This window comes from Hipposideros armiger, unplaced genomic scaffold (genome assembly GCF_001890085.2).
Source record: "Hipposideros armiger isolate ML-2016 unplaced genomic scaffold, ASM189008v1 scaffold_30, whole genome shotgun sequence".
Lineage (NCBI taxonomy): Eukaryota > Metazoa > Chordata > Mammalia > Chiroptera > Hipposideridae > Hipposideros > Hipposideros armiger.
In genome coordinates this window covers 2,396,132-2,415,820 of record NW_017731380.1, presented here as the reverse complement: position 1 = coordinate 2,415,820, position 19,689 = coordinate 2,396,132, and the positions used below count along the sequence as shown (strand labels likewise).

General features: G+C 40.3%; 1 protein-coding gene across 3 annotated transcripts in view; it reads right to left on the bottom strand.

Moving 5' to 3' along the window:
- The window catches only part of LOC109379858 (CD302 antigen), a 123,291-nt gene that overhangs the window by 27,657 nt on the left and 75,945 nt on the right, over positions 1-19,689 (bottom strand). The window contains exons 33-35 of one of the 3 annotated variants that reach the window (XM_019636830.1): positions 18,024-18,146; positions 16,633-16,800; positions 13,207-14,484 (exon numbers count right to left, since the gene is read on the bottom strand). In XM_019636830.1, coding sequence (XP_019492375.1) covers positions 14,306-14,484; positions 16,633-16,800; positions 18,024-18,146 — 470 coding nt within the window. In that variant the 3' untranslated portion in view covers positions 13,207-14,305. Of the gene's footprint in view, positions 1-2,904; positions 3,680-13,206; positions 14,485-16,632; positions 16,801-18,023; positions 18,147-19,689 lie in introns of those variants that run through there. The other 2 variants (XM_019636832.1, XM_019636831.1) reach the window with 2 other exon arrangements.

Sequence of the window (19,689 nt, the reverse complement as noted above, 5' to 3'; positions counted from 1 at the left end):
GTATGGTGGTTACCAGAGGCGAAGTGGGTGCTGAGGCAAGGGCGAATTAGTAAAGCACTCCACAAATATATGGTGACAGAAGGAAACTAGACTTTGAGTGGTAAGCATGCAATAGAGTATACAGGTATTAAATTATAATATTGTACATCTGAAATTTATATGTTATTAAGCAATTTTACCTCAATAAATTTAATTTTAAAATGTTAAAAAAATTTTAAGTAGGACTGCTTCCACAAAAAACTAAAAAAAAAAAAAAAAATTAGAAACCTAGATTCTAATCCATGTGATGACCACAGAATGAGGATTTACTCTGAACATGTTTATATACACTCATCTCATGCCACCATGCCACCTGTGGGAAATCACTGACTCAGTAAACATATATATATATATATATATATATATATATATATATATATATATATACACACACACACACACATTGATCATTTACTATGTGCAAAAATCACCATTATAGAACAACTTTTTAAAAGGGATGCGATGGAACCTTACTCAGGAATTTAAGAGTGTTTTCTTCACTGTAATTTTCAAGGTAATAACGAAGAGCAACATAAGATCACCTACGCTAATCAAGTCCAAAATAACAGAGAACAATAACAATGATTTCCATTTCAACCTTAAATTTATACTTTATGCACTATTATAGGAGCTTTGCTGTTAAGATCTTGTCATTCAGCAAAATCTTTTCAATAACTTTGAAAAGCTCTTTCTTGACTTAAGTTCTAAGCCGAATATGATTTCTGATCTTATCTGGATAGGAGATTTGTGAAGTATTATGATGAAAAACATACATAGTTTTCAGCCCTATATCATCAACATGTATGTGAACGTGTCCAATAACCATAAATATCTAACATACATCCACACGAAGTGGCACTCAGGATGTTTTCTAGTTGCAAAAATTACCCTTCATTTTGTATGAAGGGAACAAAGGGAAGGAAACCAAGATGTCCCAGGCCTGTAATGGGTACTAGACATAGAGTTTTCTCTAAATATTCAGTTAGCCCTGGGGGTATTATCTCCATTTTACAGAAGTACAATGAGTTGGGTAACTTGATCAAGGCCACACAGTTTGTAGCTATCTCCAAAGCTCATCCTCTTTCTAAATTAATCCTTAAAGCCTCCTGACTGAGAGTTGATTAATTAGCAGCATTAATTTATTCAACATGCACTTCTTCTTAAGCTCATAAAAAGCCTGTTTAACCATACTGGACTTATAAAAGGAAAAAAGACCAAAACTTTCCAAAGATAACTTGTCCTCTATTGCTGATCAAAACATCTTCTCTGGGCAGCCGAGCTGGTTAGAGCACAGGCTCATAACACCAAGGTTGCCGGTTCAATCCCCACATGGGCCACTGAGATGCGTCCTCCACGACTAGATTGAAGCAACTATTTGAGTTGGAGCTGATGGGTCCTGGAAAAAACACACTGTTTCCCAATAAAATTAAAAATTAAAAAAAAACTTCTCTGAAGAAGAGAGCTATAAAAATCTAGAAATTGATTTTTTTTTTAAATCTGACAAGAAAAGTATTTTTTGACTAGCCTAAAGTATGAAGCCATGGCCACCCAGAGGGTGGGTTAAATGGGCAGTTAGATGTTCCTGGCACATAATGAGGGTGTCATAAGGAGGGCTCAACACAGTCCAGTCTTCACAGACACTGTAGTCCAGCCTGGTCTTAGACAAAACTAATGAGCTTCAACAGAACCATGTGAAAATCGGCACATCTTGTTTCTGCTCATCTACAGGCAGATGACATAACTGGTCATAAATGCTGGTGGACAAAAGCTTTCAGGAAAGAAACTTTGGATTTGTAAGCAGGCTCTGAGCTGCCTACTCTGCTGCTGCCCCCATCACTGAGATCCTTTAAAACATTCCGCCCAGTCAGCAGGCTTGCAGCAGGAACTTATAAAATAGCAATGAAATTCAGGGAGGGGGGGCAGGGGATCTCAAACTCTTGCATAATCATTTTATTCAAAACCACACAAGTATTCACTTAGTTCTTGTTTATTTTGCCCATTAATTCCTGAAATTGTTCAATCAGTGGTGTTTTGGATGGAAGTCTTTCCCCAGAGATTACGCCACTAACATTTTTGACATGCATGTACTGGAAACTTGTTTAAACAACAACAAAACAACCAAAAACGCATATTCAATATAACTGTCTATTTTCCTCTGGAGTCATTTTGGAAATGACTGACTAATCATGTGTAATTTTTCAGATGTCACTTGCACAACGGCAAACTAAAAGATTTTTAAATCACACGACTTAAGTGGAATCCAAGCTTCGCCTACTCATGTCCCACTTCGATCCAGGGGTTATTTGGCTGAACTGTTTTCCTGTTTTCAACAACTTGAACACTAACCAATTGTACAAACAACGCCGTAAGCAAGAGGGCCTGCTTTCTCCCACCCCAACCCTCCATCCCCGCTGCGCAGAGCTGGGGAAATCTCCGCAGCCAACTTCCCCCGCTGCTCATTTTAGCCCCAAACGCCCCTGAAACTATGCTTGTCGTGGCACTCCGAGTCCCTCGGCAATCCTGTCAATGAGCCCCCGTTTGGGGGTCCTCACCCGCGAGTGCGCAGAGGATGTGGACATCGTGGAAGGGACAGGATACTCTCGGATGCTCCGCGACCCCCTTCCCGGGGGTGCCTTCTTGGAATCCTCAGAAAGGGGAGGGGCGTGGGGGAACGACCAGACACCAGGGCCCACGGGGCACACGGGGTGCACGCGCAGGTGAGGGTGAGAGGCCAGGTCGGAACGCAGCCCCCCGGGGCCGCCCCGGGAGGGGAGGGAGTAGAGCGTCTCCGCTGGCCACGGCGAAGGCGCTCGCTGTGGGTCCGGGTTTCCAGGCCGAGCAGGGACACCCAAGCGGGAAGCTTACCCGCGACAGCGGCGGCGGCGAGGCCCAGGAGCGGCAGCAGGAGCGAGGGCAGCGCGGCCCGGAGCATGACTGCGGTGCGGGCGCCGAGCTGCACGTCTCGGAAGTGCGGGGCGGCCCGCCCCCTCCCACCCAGCGGCCCGCGGGAGGGGCGGGAGGGGCGGAGGCCAAGCTCGCCACCCCGGCTGTGACATCCCTGCGGCGCGCTGCCCGCTGCAGCGGCTCTGCGTCTCTCCGTAATGTTTTAAAAACTTTTCATTTGAACTGAAATAATTTCAGACTCTCAAAAATGCTGCAAAAACAGTACAAAGAATTTCCCTCACCCTTCAGCCAGCTTCTCTAAGTATTAACATCGTCTGTAATTCCAGTACCGTGAGCCAAGCCAAGACATGAACGCTGGTCGACTGCTATCAATTGATCTACAGTTCCTGTCGCATTCTGCCAATCGTCCCGCTAATGTTCTTTTTTCAGTCCAATCCAGGATCATACATTGCATTGAGATGTCATGTATCCTTGGTCTTCTCTAATGTGGGACCGCTCCTAAGTCATTCTTTGTCTTTCACGATGTCGACAAGTTTGAAAAGTACTGGCCAGATGTTTTGTAGAATGTCCTTCAGTTTGGTTTGTCTGATGTTTCCTCTTGAGGGAGATTGGAAGAACAAGATTGAGGCTGTTTTCTTTTGGGCTTGAGTACCACAGAAGTGATGCCCAGGGCGGGAAATGATGTCGATGTGTCACATCACTCGTTAAAGTGGTGTCTGCCCAGTTTCTGCTTTGGATCTAAGGGCCAGAAAGCTTTTCAAAGGCTCCTCCCCATGGACTATGTCCCTCAGATATTTTTTCTATGTCACCAGAGCCTGGATTAAGGTTCTTTCCACTATGTTTGCACAACACTTGGAAGGAACCGACCCTGTCGAAACCTTCAACCTTCAAACCTTTCAGAGCTGTGAGACAACAAATTCCTGTTGTTTAAGCCAAAACAAACAATAAGAAAAACAAACAAAAAAAAGCTATGCTTGCTATAATGTATGGATAAACTATGCAAGTACAACTTGAATATGAGGACCCCTGGAACCAGACAACACAATGCACAAATCAGGGCCAGGCCAGGCTGCTATTTAACACTTTTGCTGCGATGCCTGATTATAGTCAAATGATGTTTCCATGCTGCTGACTGCGGCACTGGACTTTACCCTATGAGCTCAGTGTTCCAGAAAGGAAGTTTCTGGAAAGCAGGTGTACATTTTTCTGTTTTTGTCTTTTTCAAGAATGAATAACAATAGGACATTTTTATACTTTAAAGTAATCATTTATTTTAATAAAATGTAGTGCCTTTATTGTATTTACTTAAAACTATAAATACTGTAATTATTTTTTGTGGATTTTTGACACATTGTGGAGGAAAACCTTGAAATCAATTAATGCAGTGAAAGGATTAAGTCCTGAGAGAGCCTCGTGTGATTCATTAGCAATAGAGTCTTTTAAACTTGAGTTTCAAATACCATATGATCTCACTTATACATGGAATCTAAAAAACTGAATAAATGAGCAATGTAAACAGAGATAGTCTCAGAGACACAGAGGAAAAACTGAGAGTTGCTAGTTGGGAGGGGGTGGGGATGAAGGAGAAGCGGAAGGGACTAGACAATACAAATTGGTAACTACAATATGGCCTCAGGGATAGAAAAGGCAGCCTGGGGAATACAATCAATAATGTTGTAAATATTTTTTAGGGGGCCAGATGGACTCATGTCTTGTTAGGGAGACCACTTCATAGTCGGTGTAGAGGTCTGACCACTGCACTGCATTTCTGAAGCTGATGTTGAATAATATTGTGTGTCAACTATAATTATATATACATATAGTCACGGGACATGGAGTAGAGTGTGGAAATGGAGTCAATGGAATTGTAATAGATAAGCATGATATCAGGGGTAGGAGGGCAGTAGACGGGGGGGGGTTGTTTCTGTGTGAAGGGTGAAAATGATAACTATTGCATTGTTCTGTACACCTGAAACTAACAATAAAAAAAATAAAAATTGAATTTCAACTTAACTGTAAAAACACAAAAAAATTAAAAAATGCACAAATGCTATGAACAGACACCTCACCAAAGAAGATGTACAGGTGGCAAATAAGCATAAAGACGCTCAAAATAATATATTATCAAAGAATTGCAAATTAAAACAAAAATGAGATGCCACTATACACTTATTAGAATGGCCAAAATCTAGAAGACTGACCACACCGAATGCTGGTGAGAATGTGGAGCAAGAGGAGTTCGTTCATTGCTGGTCGAAATGCAAAATGGCGCAGCCACTTTGGAAAACAGTTTGGCAGCTTCTTATAAAACTAAACATAATCGGGCCAGCCAAGTGGCTCGTTGGTTAAGAGTTGGCTTGGGAGAGCAAGCTCTGAGCAGCAGGGCCGCTGGTTTGGATCCCACATGGGCCAGTGACACTGCCTTCTACAGCTATGATGATGAACAACAGCTCGACTTGGAGCTGGGCTGCTGTGAGTCACCGGCAACGGCATAGGCTGCAGCCCCTGCTGCAGTGGGCTGCCATAAGCTACCATGAGTGGCTGGGAGCCAGCGTGAGCGGCCCGCAGCCGGTATGAGCTATGGTGAGCAACCCTCCAATGGTGGGCGACTGCCTCAGCCGGGAAGAGAGCAATGATCATAATACCAATATGGGCCAGTGAAGCGACGTCCTCCACAACTAGACTGAAGAACAAAAGGTCAGCAACTTGTCTGTTCCCCTTCCCCAATTCCCCAATAAAATCTTTAAAACAAAACAAAACAAAACAAAAAACTAAACATACTCTTACCATGGGTTCAGCAATCATGCTCCTTGGTATTTACACAAGCAAATTGAAAACTTGTATATACACAAAAACCTACACACAGATGTTTATAGCAGCTTTATTTATAATTGCCCAACCAGAAAGCAACCAAGATGTCCTTCAGTAGGTGAATGGATAAACAAACTGTAGTACATCCATACAATGGAATATTATTCAGTGCTTAAAAGAAATAAGCTATTAAGCCATGAAAAGACATGGAGGAAACTTAAGTATGTATTGCTAAGTGAAAGAAGCCAATCTTAAAAGGCTACACACTGTATGATTCCAACTACATGATGTTTTAGAATAAGGTGGAACTATGGCAACAATATAGAGATCAATGGTTGCTAGGTGGTGGTGGTGGTGGGCTGGTGTTGGGGGCAAGAGGAGGAGGAGAAGAAAGGAGGCGTGAATAGGTGGAGTACAGAAGGTTTTTTAGGGCAGTGAAACGATTCTGTATAATACTGTAATGGTTGATATCATTATACATTTGTCAAAACCCATAGAATATGCAACACAGAGATGAACCCTAATTAATGGACACTGTTAATAACACTGTATCAATATCAGATCGTCAATTTGAACAAATGGTAGTACACTAATGCAAAAAACACTAATGATAGGGGAGTGAAAGAGATAAGAACATATATAGAAACTGTCTATACAGTACTTTCTGCCTTTTTTTTTTTTTTTTTTTTTTTTTTTTTTAGCTGAGCCATCCTGCCCCTGTTGGCAGCTCAGCGGCAGCTCAGCTATGTCATCGAACTGGCGACCCTGTTGCTCAAAACTCGCACTCTTGAGCGAGCTCTTAACCAACTGAGCCACTCGGCCGGCCCTCTGCCCAATTTTTTTATAAATGTAAAATGCTTAAAAAATTAAAGTATATCCTAAAAAAATTAAGTCTAATCCTTTCCAAACCCTTCTAACCCTTTCCTTGCCTGTAATAGTCCAATATGAAATGGAGCTATTACACTAAGGAAATCTAACCAATGGGGTCTAAGGAGAGTCATAGAGTGTTAGAGGTGGTAGGGCCATCTTCATTTACTGATAAGGAAACTGAGGCCTAAACAAGGCACATGACTTATCCATGGGTGAACAATGAATGCCAAAAAAAGGAACCAGAGCCCAGGTCTTCTGCTGGACTCTCCCACCCATCCCAGGTTCAGCTCCTTTGCCAAAGTACCAAGATTTTGCTCAATTTATTCCCTGTCTTCTTCTCATACTATCAATAATGGGTTTACATACTAAACCCATATCCAAAGTGAACCCTTCCAAAGGTACACCATGTTTATATATTCAAACATTCTAATTCTGGATTCTTTTGTCTCTCTGAGTACACAAGTAATGAACAGTTCTATACAATCATGCAATTGAAAAAGTTCTCTTCACCCCCACCTTAGGCACCAAAGTATATTTTATCTACATATGTGGATTACTTTGCATTAAGATAATTTCCAAATAATGGTCAGGTTTACAATAGAATTGGCAGCCTAACGAGTCAATTTAATTTAGGCAAATAACCCATTTCAACAGTGTTTTGTTTCTAAGTCATTGGAACTAAGGAAGGCGTTTTTTCCACTGTTAAATCTGGTGCACACTTCCTCATTTTTATATTAATATGACAAAATACACTATTTACTGCCTCTCCGTGGAATAATATGGTATTTCATTAAAGCCTCTCGTTATGATGCCCTACTTTTTATTTTATTTTTTTTTAAAGATTTTATTGGGGAATCGGGGGAAAGGAACAGACAAGTTGCTGTCGTTTTGCTCTTCAGTCTAGTTGTGGAGGACGTTGCTTTACTGGCCCAAGTTGGCACCATCATTGCTCTCTTCCCAGGTGAGGCAGATCAGTCGCTGGCTTCTGGACGGCTGCTCACGCTGGCTGCTGGCTACATACAGTAGCCCATGGCAACCCACTGCCACAGGGGCTGCAGCCTACGCTGTCGCCAGCGACTCATGGCAGCCCAGCTCCAGGTTGAGCTGTTGTTCAGCATCTTAGCTGTAGAGGGCAGTGTCACTGGCCCTCATATGTGGGATCTGAACCCGGGCCCTCTGGTATCCCAAGCCAGCTCTTAACCAATGCGCCACTTGGCTGGCCCCCAAGCCAGTCTTAACCAACGCGCCACTCAGCTGGCCCAATGACCTACTTTCTAATCACGCCTCACACCTTTTATTTTTCCATCTCTTTCACTGCAACTTACCTTCTCTTTGACCTCATTCCAGACTTTGGTCCCTTAACTTCATTTTCCCCGGGCCGTATTTCTCCCTTCTCCACCCAGCGTGGATACCATGCTCTCTTTTGTTCTTCTGTTACATCCACCTGGCCAACTCCAAACCTGGGGTCTCTTCTTTCTTTTTAAAACTAAAATTGTTTTTCCAGCTTTATTGAGATATAATTCACATATAACATTGTGTAAGTTTAAGGTGCACAATGTTGCTTTGATACACTTATATAGCGCAAAATGATTACCACCATTAGCTAACACTGTCATCCTGTCACATAATTACCATTTCTTTTTTGTGGTGAGAACATTTAACATTTACTCTTAGCAACTTGCAAGTATATAATAAAGTATTGGTAGCTATAATCACCATGTTGTATATTAGATCCCCAGAATTTATTCATTTTACAAATGAAAGTTTGCATCATTTGTCCAACATCTCCCCATTCCCTACCATCCCCACCCCACCAAACATCAGCCCCTGGTAACCACCACTCTACTCTTGGTTTCTATGAGTTTAGGCTCTTTTAGATTCCACATATAAGTGAGATCATAAAGTATTTGTCTTTCTGTGTCACTTAGCATATTTGTCTTTCTATATCACTTAGCATAATGCCCTCAAGTTTCATCATGTCACAAATGGCAATTTCCTTCTTTCTCATTGCTTAGTAATATTCCACTGTGTGTATGTATATCTATATCTATATCTATCTATCTATCTATCTATCTATCTATCTATCTATCTATCTAGCATCTATCTGAGAGCGCCAAAAAAAGTATACACATTTTAAGAAAGGAAAAAAAACTGTATTAAAATTGTAATGCTCAATATATACTGATAACACAAGATGAATACAAGTCATGTGTATACATTTTTTGGTACCTTTTTTATATATATTTATATACTAAATATATATATATATATATATATATATTTGCATACTATATATATATCTTTATATACTAAATAAATATAGACTTTTTTTTTTGAAATTGGGGAATTGGGGGAGGGAAGCAGCATTGGGGAATCGGGGAAGGGGAACAGACAGGTTGCTGTCCTTTTGTTCTTCAGTCTAGTTGTGGAGGGCGTCGCTTCACTGGCTCATGTTGGTATTATCATTGTGCTCTTCCCGGGTGAGGCAGATAGGTCGCTGGCCACTGAACGGCCACTCATGGCAGCCCACTGCAGCAGTGGCTGCATCCTACAACATCGCCGGTGACCCACGGCAGCCAGCTCCAGGTCAAGCTGTTGTTCACCATCTTAGCTGTAGAGGGCGCAGCGTCACTGGCCCATGTGGGATCCAAACCGGCGGCCCTGCTGCTCAGAGCTCGTGCTCCCAAGCCAACTCTTAACCAACGCGCCACTCGGCCAGCCCTATGTATATCTTTATATACTAAATATATATATACATCTATATCTATATCTATATCTATATCATCTATATCTGTAATCTTTATATACTTTGGATATACCCCCAGAAGTAGGAGTGCTGTAATATATGGTAGTTCTATTTTTAATTTTTTCAGGATGAGATTTTTTTTCTCCTTCAGTTTCCTTTTCTTCAACTTGACTGAAGTAACTGAGGACAGGTAGAGGAAATCGATCAATTCTCCTGATAGTTGTCACAAGTATATGGCATTTAATTTCATGTCGGTCCTGTAGGCCTCTTATTTAATCCTTTTATTTTGTCTTGGTCATTGTCCTCTCCCATTCCTCTCATCAGGTATTTCAATTTTTTATTATTCTCTTCAAGCTGAGGCCCCATTCACTACTCGTCTTTCTCAGTGGAATACCTTACCTTCCACTTAATAAGAAAATGGGGTCTAACAGGTGAAGACAAATATCTTCAAATCCCTATCTGCTCTCTACTTCTCTTCCATGCAGGTGTTCCTCTCGTGGCCTCAGAGAAGAAGGCACTCTTCCCCCCATCCCACTGAAACCTGGTTCCTCTTTCTGTGAGATTAGAACTGTCCTTTTCGTCCCATCTTTTCCCAGGTCTTCTATTAATGGCTCCCCCCATCTCCCCTGCATCTTCTCTCTGTCCACTGTTTGTTTTTGTTTTGTTTTCCCCTTCTCAGCTTCTAAACCAGTGAATCTCTTCCCGCTCTCCTTTGGTGGGGGGGGGGGAGGCAGGGGGAAGGAGGGAATCTTCTTCAACCCTCATTCTCCCTGTACCGGCCCAATCCCTCTCTTTCCCATTTCCACCATACTTCTCAAAGTCCCATGTCCCCGTTTCCTAATTTCCCTTTCACTTTTCAGCTCACTTGCACGTGGACCCTGCAACATTTCCATTGGCTAAAATCACCAGTGTTCCCCTAATTCCTAGAGTCGGTTTTATTTGACTTTACCTCTCTGTTGTTTAGCAATTGGAGCAATATTGACTTGATCCAACACTGTATTAACATGGTATTTGGCCAGGGAACCAAAACCCTAGGATGTCTCAGGGTGGAGCATTAGCTCACATAAGGTCCCTGGGGAAGGACCCTGGGCTGGGCATTGCTGAGCTCCCTTTTGGCATAAGATAGGCCGAGATAACATTAGAGCAAAAACAGAGGGTGAGTCCTCCTCGGTGTTTTGAGCTCCGTTGGGTCCAGGAGTGGGGAAAATTGGGTGAAGAGGGAAGGCTATTGAGGAAGACCAGTAACAAGACCAGTGCAAATAATCCAGGGGGGAACAAAAAATAAAGGCCTGAACTCAGACAATTAATAATGGACATAGCCCCTCTGTAAGAAGTCTGAGGTAAAACTGACAGAGCCACTGGATTACGGAGATGAGAAAGAGGATTTGAAGATGACTTCTGAATTTCTAGCTTGGGAGGTTTTTCAGTGTAGCTTGGGATACACTGAAAGAATATAAAAAGAAAACCTGGTTAGGGATATAGAAAAAACTTTCTAAAATTTTGCTTATGATTAATAGCTTGGAAAAAAGAGAAGTACTTGTATACTAAATTTGTTGAGATGTAGATATTGTGAGAATGTTTTAATTTGGGACACAGGGAATCAGAGGTAACTTTGTGCAGATCATGAGGTCTTGTAGAAAAAAATGTCTTTGAGATCCAGTTAAAATTTGTCTTCTTAAGCAAGATAAAGTAGTTGAACTAATAACAATTAGATCTTTGTTTCTGCAAGAAGGTTTTAGAATTAAATGAACCTAAGATAAAGGAATCTGAATCTCTGACTTTCTCTAACATAATTTAGCGATGGAGTCAGTATTGGAGGTTACAACTCTACAGAAGCCATTTATTTGCAGGGGAGAATTCCCAGGAAATTAAAGTATCTTGCCTTAGAATAAGGGAGGGGGACATGCTGTGTAGGGGAAAAAGAGGGTGATCATTGGTACCACATCTAAATTTGTCTCCTACACCTGACCATTAGGTCTATTTGTTTGCTTTTTTTTTTTTTAAATTTTTTATTGGGGAACAGTGTGTTTTTCCAGGACCCACCAGCTCCAAGTCAAGTAGTTGTTTCAATCTGCTTGTGGAGGGCGCACCTCAGTGGCCCATGTGGGAATTGAACCAGCAACCTTGGTGTTATGAGCACTGTGCCCTGTGCCCTAACCACCTGAGCCAACTGGCCATCCCTATTTGATTGCTATTTTAGGCGCCTGGTTTTGAGAGTTCAATTTTGTCAGACCACATGTAGGGGTTGGGTTAGTTAGGGAGGACTGCAAAAGGCTGCCTTTAGCTCTTGTGAGACATCTGGAATAGGGGTCATAGGGAAGAGAACACAGTATGGGCAGTTCTGGTGATGGTAAGAAGGACTTTAAGGAGATTGTCCGGTGAGAATTGGAAATATGAACCTAGAACTAGATATCTGAAGTATTGACTTAGAAGTGGTTGATGAATGCCTTGGGGGTGGGAGGCAGTGGACAGGGTCTCCTGAGGGGAGCACAAAGAATGAGAAGTGGGGGCCGGCCGAGTGGCTCAGTTGGTTAAGAGCTCGCTCAAGAGTTTGAGCTCTGAGCAACAGCGGTTCGAGTCCAGCCCGAGCTGAGCAGCCGCTGAGCTGCCAACAGGTAGCAGGATGGCTCAGCTAAAAAAAAAAAAAAAGAATGAGAAGTGTACTATAAATGGAATTTCTGCTGATCTGATAGTTAAAAGACACGCTGATTTGGAGGAATTTGAAAAAGGGACCAAAATCAAACACTCAGAAATGTAAGAATGATTACATTTATTCTTTAAAAATACACAAATTCTAAAGGATGCGTTTTTTATTTTACAATAGCTGGACACTATTCCTTGTCATACTATGTGCCTAATATAATAAAGCCCAATCTAGAGACATTTTTTTTCAACAAGCATCAACATTTTTACTTAAAAAGTAAAAGAAAACTTTATTGCAGCATCACTACTATATACTCGTATAGATGTATTTTTCCATTTCTTTGAAGAAAGTCTTTTTTTTTTTTTAATTGGGGAATTGGGGAGGGAGACCAGCCAAGTTGTTGTTCTTCAGTCTTAGTTGTGGAGGGCACCAGTTGCCACCTGGCTGCCTTAGAGGCTCATGGCCTCTAAGCTCAAGGTGCTGTGTTACAGTCTTAGTTGCAGGTGGGCATAGCCACCATCCCATGCAGGAGTCAAACCAGCAGCCTTGTGGTTAAGAGTGCGTGCTCTATCCAATGAGTCATCCGGGTGGCAGCTTAGCTAAAGGTGCCAAGTTCAGTCTTAGTTGCGGGTGGGCATAGCCCACCATGGAACAGGCAGTCTTGCTGTTAGGAGCACGTGCTCTCACCAGCTGAGCCGTCCTGCCACCTGTTGGCACCTCAGCAGCAGCTCAGCTTGGGCGCAGTGTCACTGGCTCATGTGGGAATCAAACCGGTGGCCCTGTTGCTTAGAGCTCTCTCTGTTAAGCTAACTCTTAACCAACTGAGCCACTCAGCCGGCCAAAAGAAAGTCTTAATGACAAAAACTGTACAGGTCATAGGCCAAGAGAACTAGTCTAACAAATTTAATAAAAAATATTTCAGAACAGCTATACTATAGTTTTAGACTTTTCTAAAGCTGTCTTAGAAAATTATTTACAAATTTAACATAGTATAAACATTCTAAACTTCAAAATAAATCTATGAATTTTATACAAAAATATTCTAAAGTACAAATATAAGTTAAAAACTGAAAAAACATTCACCATATCCAGTGCAAGCTATTATTAAGAATATATTCTAGGGCCGGCCGAGTGGCTCAGTTGGTTAAGAGCTCACTCAAGAGTTTGAGTTCTGAGCAACATCGGTTCGATGACGGGCCCGAGCTGAGCTGTGGCTGAGCTGCCAAAAGGTGGCAGGATGGCTCAGCTAAAAAAAAAAAGAATATATTCTAGGTGGTAAAATTTAAAGTGATAACCACAAAACAGTATTTCCATAATTATTCATAATTTTAAATATTTTAGTAGCAATCACAAGGTTTAGTTTTATTGTACAATTTTCATTTTTACAAATGCAAGATGTACAGTTTCCTTCACAGACCTCATCTCTTTAGCACATGTAAAAAGTCAACAAAGTAATAAAATTTTTTTGTCAAAAGTAAACATACCATGTAAAGTATATAAATCATAAAATTTTCAAAAGCTCTTAGCTGATTCATTTAAAAAGGAAACAGGCATGCATTGTACACAAGAAAAGACCAAAAAACACACAGAATATCTAATCAATCTAAGCAAATAATGTTTCCACACTTTAGAAAAATATTAAATATTAAATCTTTAAAAGCCATTGTTTTATGAATAATTATGAACAGAACAAAATTTTTACATTTAATTTGTTATGAAATATATTTGGAATAGTGTAAGAAGCATCTTGCCAAGAGGTATCATTTTGTTATGTAAAAATAAGCATGTCTTTCATTGTTTAAAAATTTCCCCCAAATGCTACAAATCACTATTTTAAAACAATGTTGATATTATTTACAGTTGTGTTTTTACCCTGAGGTGCTAATTTTGCATTTGGCCAGATGTTCATAAAAATTAAAAGGGAGATGTGTGACCCTAATGTGTCAATTGAAATTTTCTAAGTAGTTGTGTGAAAAAGGCCATTAAAATACACATATTCTAGTCATCAACCACATTCTTATAGAGAAAATATGCATTAAAATTATAACCCTACAAACAATTTGGACGTTAGTTTCAGCTTCGGTTACTCTCCATTCTATTAAGTAGAGTTATTTATTATATACATGGCTTTTTGTAGATAATTAAACATGGATACCAGAATAGCAACTAAGCAACTGAACAAGTACTTAAGACTTCTACTTTGGAACACAGTAAATACTGACACTGGGGAAATTTTAAATGGCTCATTTTTCCTAACACATTAGTGCAAATTAGCAAACGTTTAGAAGAATTTAGTCATGGAACGAAGGAAGCATGATCTCATCTTCATTCACTCCTGGTTCATATCGAACTGAAGAGAATCCTGCGAAGTGCAAACGATTTCTTTGGACGAGGAACCAAATCAGTGCGCTGATGAGAGCTAAGACACTTAGCACAGCAAATGTGATAGCTACTCCTCTGTAATCAGGGCCTAGAACAGGGGAAGGTTTAACATGAGGAGAGAATATGAAAGTGATCATTATTGATTATATACATTCAGCTGTGTGTCACATATGTAAACCCTGTACAAATTAGACACAATATGTCCCTGATTGTTTCATAGCATGAATACAGAATTCAAACTCATCAAACACTCAAGCGCTTTCTTGTCAAATTCAACTGTTTTCCTTTTTCTTAAAATTCTATTCATAGCTACAGCAATTTTCTTCCCAAGACATTAGAGCACTAACATTATTCTCACTTTTCCTTCCCATCACCCTTTTGAGAATATCACTCTGTACATTACCTTACTTTGATAGCAAATTGTTAAAAGCTGTAAATTGTTGTGTTTAACCTACCTAGGGCCACATAAAATATTATTTGCTCCAAAATGATTTAAGTCTTTAGGATGACCTCATTTAGTTTCTAGCTTTTCAATTTCAAATGTTGTCCCAGTCTCCTTCTCTGCATGCTACCAAGATAGACTCATTCTACCCAATGCTTTTTATAGCATTTCTGTGTTGACTTCCCTTCTCTCTGAAAGGTCCAATAGCATACTATACATTTTATATGGAAATATGGACAGTTAAAAATGGCCAAAACAAGCTGCACCCTCTACAGCTAAGATTGTGAACAACAGCTTGACCTGGAGCAGGGCTGCCGTGAGTCGCCAGTGACAGCGTAGGCTGCAGTGGGGCTGCAGTGGGCTGCCATGGGCTACCGTGAGCAGCCGGCAGCTGGGGTGAGCTGCCGTGAGCAGCCGTCCAACGGCCGGCGACTGACTGCCTTACCCGGGAAGAGATCATAATGCCAACATGGGCCAGTGAGGCGACGTCCTCCACAACTAGAGTGAAGAACAAAAGGACAGCAACTTGGCTGTTCCCCTTCCCAATTCCCCAACACTGTTCCCCTCCCCCAATTCGCCAATAAAATCTTTTAAAATAAAATGGCCAAAGCAGAATTCTTGGTTTACACTACCCTAACCTTGCTCCCATCAACCCCAACACATTCCAGTCGTTGTCCATTCCACTCAGAATACCACCTGAACGCCTGAACTTTGTGTGCAGAGGCCTAAGTGTCTGGCACTGGCCTACCTTCCAGTTCTTCCCTCAACACTCATCAGGCTCGCTCCGCCTTTGGCTCTTTGCTGTAACTGGTACCTCTGCCTGGTGAGCCTCTTTCCCTGATCTTTGCTTGGCCAGCCTTTCAATCTCAGCTTCACAGTCTCCTGCTCTTAGCCATCTTCCCTGATAACCCAATCTAGAGTAGCCATCCCCTGGTCTCGATCCCACAGAGCTTATAACTATTTGAGATTTTCCACTCTTTTAAAAATGGACATGCTTGGTTACTTATTATCTGTCTTCCTCTACCAGATTATAAACCCTGTGAGAAAAGGTTTTTTATTTGTCTTGTTCACAGGTGCACCCCAGCACATAGTACAGCCATGACATAACAGTAGACACTCAAAATACTTGCTGTGGATACTGGTAACCTAGAATTGAGGTTTTACCTTTAATATTTGTGCACCAAAATAGACATTTTTATCCTAGATCTTTACAAATGTTGCTGTGAAAAATTTAGAGGCCTTTCTCTAGCAGTGAAGTTATTAAGATAAGATTTTTAAGGTTATTTTACATATCAATTCATGATGAATGGTGAATTCAAATCATGATTCCCTACAGATACCCAGGACATTTTAAGTAATTAAATCCAGTTTTGTGATGTTGTTAAGTTATTCATGAGTTTTAAGTGAATGAGGAGAGAGGAAGCCAACTCACTGAAGAATTAGACCTTTGAGCTTTTACATATTCAAACTACAGAATAAAATACATCTTAAGAACATTGTAAAAGACATGACCTCCCTAATACTCTGGCAGCTTCCATTTTTCTTAGGAAGGAAGTGTACAAAGTTTAGATTGTTTATAGTTTCCTCTGGAAGTCCTAGGCGTCTTGTGCATTGACTGTCTCTTGTAATCTTTTTTCCCGGGAAAGAATCTCTATGACTTAAGATATTTTTGGATATACTTTAAGGACTAAATATTTTAAGATCAAGTACAAAACTCTGCATATTACCAAATTGTACATTTATGTCCTAACCTGTTCTGCAAAAATACTCCCTAAGGACAGGTTACATACTTACCCAGAGGTACTTTGCAGATAACTCTTCCATAGCCACGTGAACATTCCACTTGTATCCACGTTTCATTGGAAGCTAACAAAATGCTACATCTTCCACCATCCCTCTTACGTTTATTTGCCCATTTGGCAAATGTCACTTTTGATCCATCTAACCAATTCCAAGTCTGATCTAAAAAAAGAAATTATAAACATGTTTATTGCCACTAAATTACTACAGTAAAAAGTCAAGCGGTTCATACAATGCTGTGTCACTGTTTAAAATGAAATTTATTAAAAGAGAAAAAATTTAAAAATCAGTCTGTCAGTTGCACTTGTCACATTTCAAGTGCTCAACAGCCATGTATGACTAGTGACCACTATATTGGACAGCACAGATATAGAACAATTTCATCTTTGCAGAAAGTTCTATTAAACAACACTGATATACAATAGAATGTAGTGCTTTGATTAAAGTGCAGAATTCTTACATATTTATTGTGTGAGAGATAGGTTTCTAAAGACCTATATCCCCTTCCCTCTCCTGCCACAATTAAAAAACTCATATCATTAAAGATATGCTCGTGGGGAAGGGAGGTCCAGGAGGGTCTCCCCACCAGGATTCCATTTTTGTTTTTCAGCTGAGGTAGCACCACCTTGTGGTGATAGCGTAAACACAATTTACAGTTCATTTCTCCAGTCAACTTTGAACCCCATTCACTTTTTGACAAGGACTTAATATTTTGGAATTCACATTTATGTCAATTATTTAGAATTGAACTTTGCATAAAATGTGAAACAGATTCCCTATTATTCTATCAAGTTTGTGCTCTGAATTCACTCTTTATCAATTCCAAGTTCACTCAAACCCTGCAGCTATTATTCTTTATTGAAAAATTCTTCCACGGATCTTTTTGAATGAATTCTCTGTAATTTTACTAAACTGTTCTGAAAAAAAGATCACTATCAAGATTTAATTTTGCTCTATGGTAAAAATGTTCCAAGAGGAAAGGGAACAAGAAGAAAACTTTCTGAATAGCAGAGTCATAAGCTGGAAAACTCGGGGTGATAGATAGGAGAACGCTAAGGGAAGTAAGTGAGGGAATGAATCCTTGTAGGGGCACAGATATCGTTGTAGAAGAAAAAATATCCTGTTGATCCAAGTATCTTAAGCCTCTAGAACAATTCCAGTTGATGTCAACTGATTTTCTATTTTATTAGTGTTTTCCATCATTACTAGTAAGTCACTCCCTTATTCATTAGGAATTTATAAGCCTCCCAAACAGCCAGCAGACTAGCTTATTCATCAATAAGAAGCGTGTGAATCAGCCACTGTTTGACATTCTTCAGCAAGACTGACTTGGTATTAAGACAAATTAGAACTCTGCGTACTGCACACACACAGATGTCACGTACCAGCAACCTGTTGAGATAACCCAAGCCAAACTCTCGTGGTAATATTATTATGTTCCCTCATCAGTCTGCTCACAAATTCATTCTCATCTTCATCCTCTATGGTTACAATTATTGCAGAATGATCTGTTGAAGGAAACAACGCCCAAAATAATTAGCTTCATGCAAACTACGGAGATGGTTTATTCTCAACCACCCATTTGAAAAAAACAAACAAAAAACCCCAAATATCATGATCTAGATCATTGAGAAATTCAAATTTGACACAGAATGTTTTTTAAAATCTGATATCTCTCAGGTTTTTAAAAGTATAGCATTAATAGCTTCCCAAAAATGTCAGAAATATTTCTAGATTGAAGCTTGGCACTTAGAAATTTTATGTTTCTTCAAAATGTTTACCTGGTAATCTTTTTTGATCTTGGAACTGCCTAACCAGTGAGACCTTTGTGTATAAACAGCTAGTTGTGAGCAGTGGGGTATGTGATGGTAGAAAGATGTGTTTCCTTATAGATTTTCAGCAGTCTTTCCTCAACAACCATTTCTGTATAAATTTGCTTCTGTTAAAATAGAAATTAAAGTAAATAGGTTTGGGATATTGGAGAGCATTAGCCTTCCTTTTAATATTATTTTATACATAAGTGCATTTGGTCATGCCCATTGTAAGTTCCTAATAGTATGGAATTGAAAGAGTGAGTATTCTTGAAGTTTGATGGGTCACCCTAAACCCATAGAGAAAATGGTGCTATCTCCAGCTTCAGGCATGGGACAGAAATAAACTAATAACTAAACTTGGAAATCATCCTAAATGGAATCAAGTAATCTTCAACAGCAATAAGCCTCTCCATATTTGAACTTTTGTGATGGAAAGGATTTAAAGAAGCGCAAAGGAAAGCTTTTCTTCCTTTATAGATCGCCACAGTGTGCAGGTAGGTACTCTATGTGTTATCTTCTTTAATATCACATAATCGTATAGAGGAAGGTATTATCACTATTTTACAGAAGAGGAAACTGAGGCTCAAGGAGATTAAGTAAATTGATTAGGTTTACACAGCTAGCCAATTATAGAATTAGAAAGTCAATCTCAATCTTTCTAATAATATGAATAATAATTAATGCTATTTGCAGGGCACTGTGCTACATTTGCATATATTATCTCATTTCATTCATTAACTACAACCACCCAATCTTTACCCCTATACCCAAACTTTGATGTAAGTACTATAGTTGACCCTTGAACAACATGGGTTTGAAATATGTGGGTCTACTTACACAGATTTTTTTTCAATATACAATTGGTCCTCCGTATCCCTGGGTTTTGCATCCACAGATTCAACCAATCTTGGATCAAAAACAGTATTTTCCATCTGCGGTTGGGAATACACGGATGCAGAGGGCCAACTGTAGGCACTGATCTGTGCCATTATGTATAAGCATCTGAGCATCTGTGGATTTTGGTATCTGTGGGGGGGCCTGGAACCATTTTCCCATGGATACTAAGTAATGACTGTAGTTAAATCATGGGGGAGTCAAAAGTTATACGTGGGGGGCCGGCCGAGTGGCGCGATGGTTAAGAATTCGCTTGGGATGCCAGAGGGCCCCGGTTCGGATCCCACATATGAGGGCCAGTGACACTGCCCTCCGCAGCTGAGATGCTGAACAACAGCTCAAC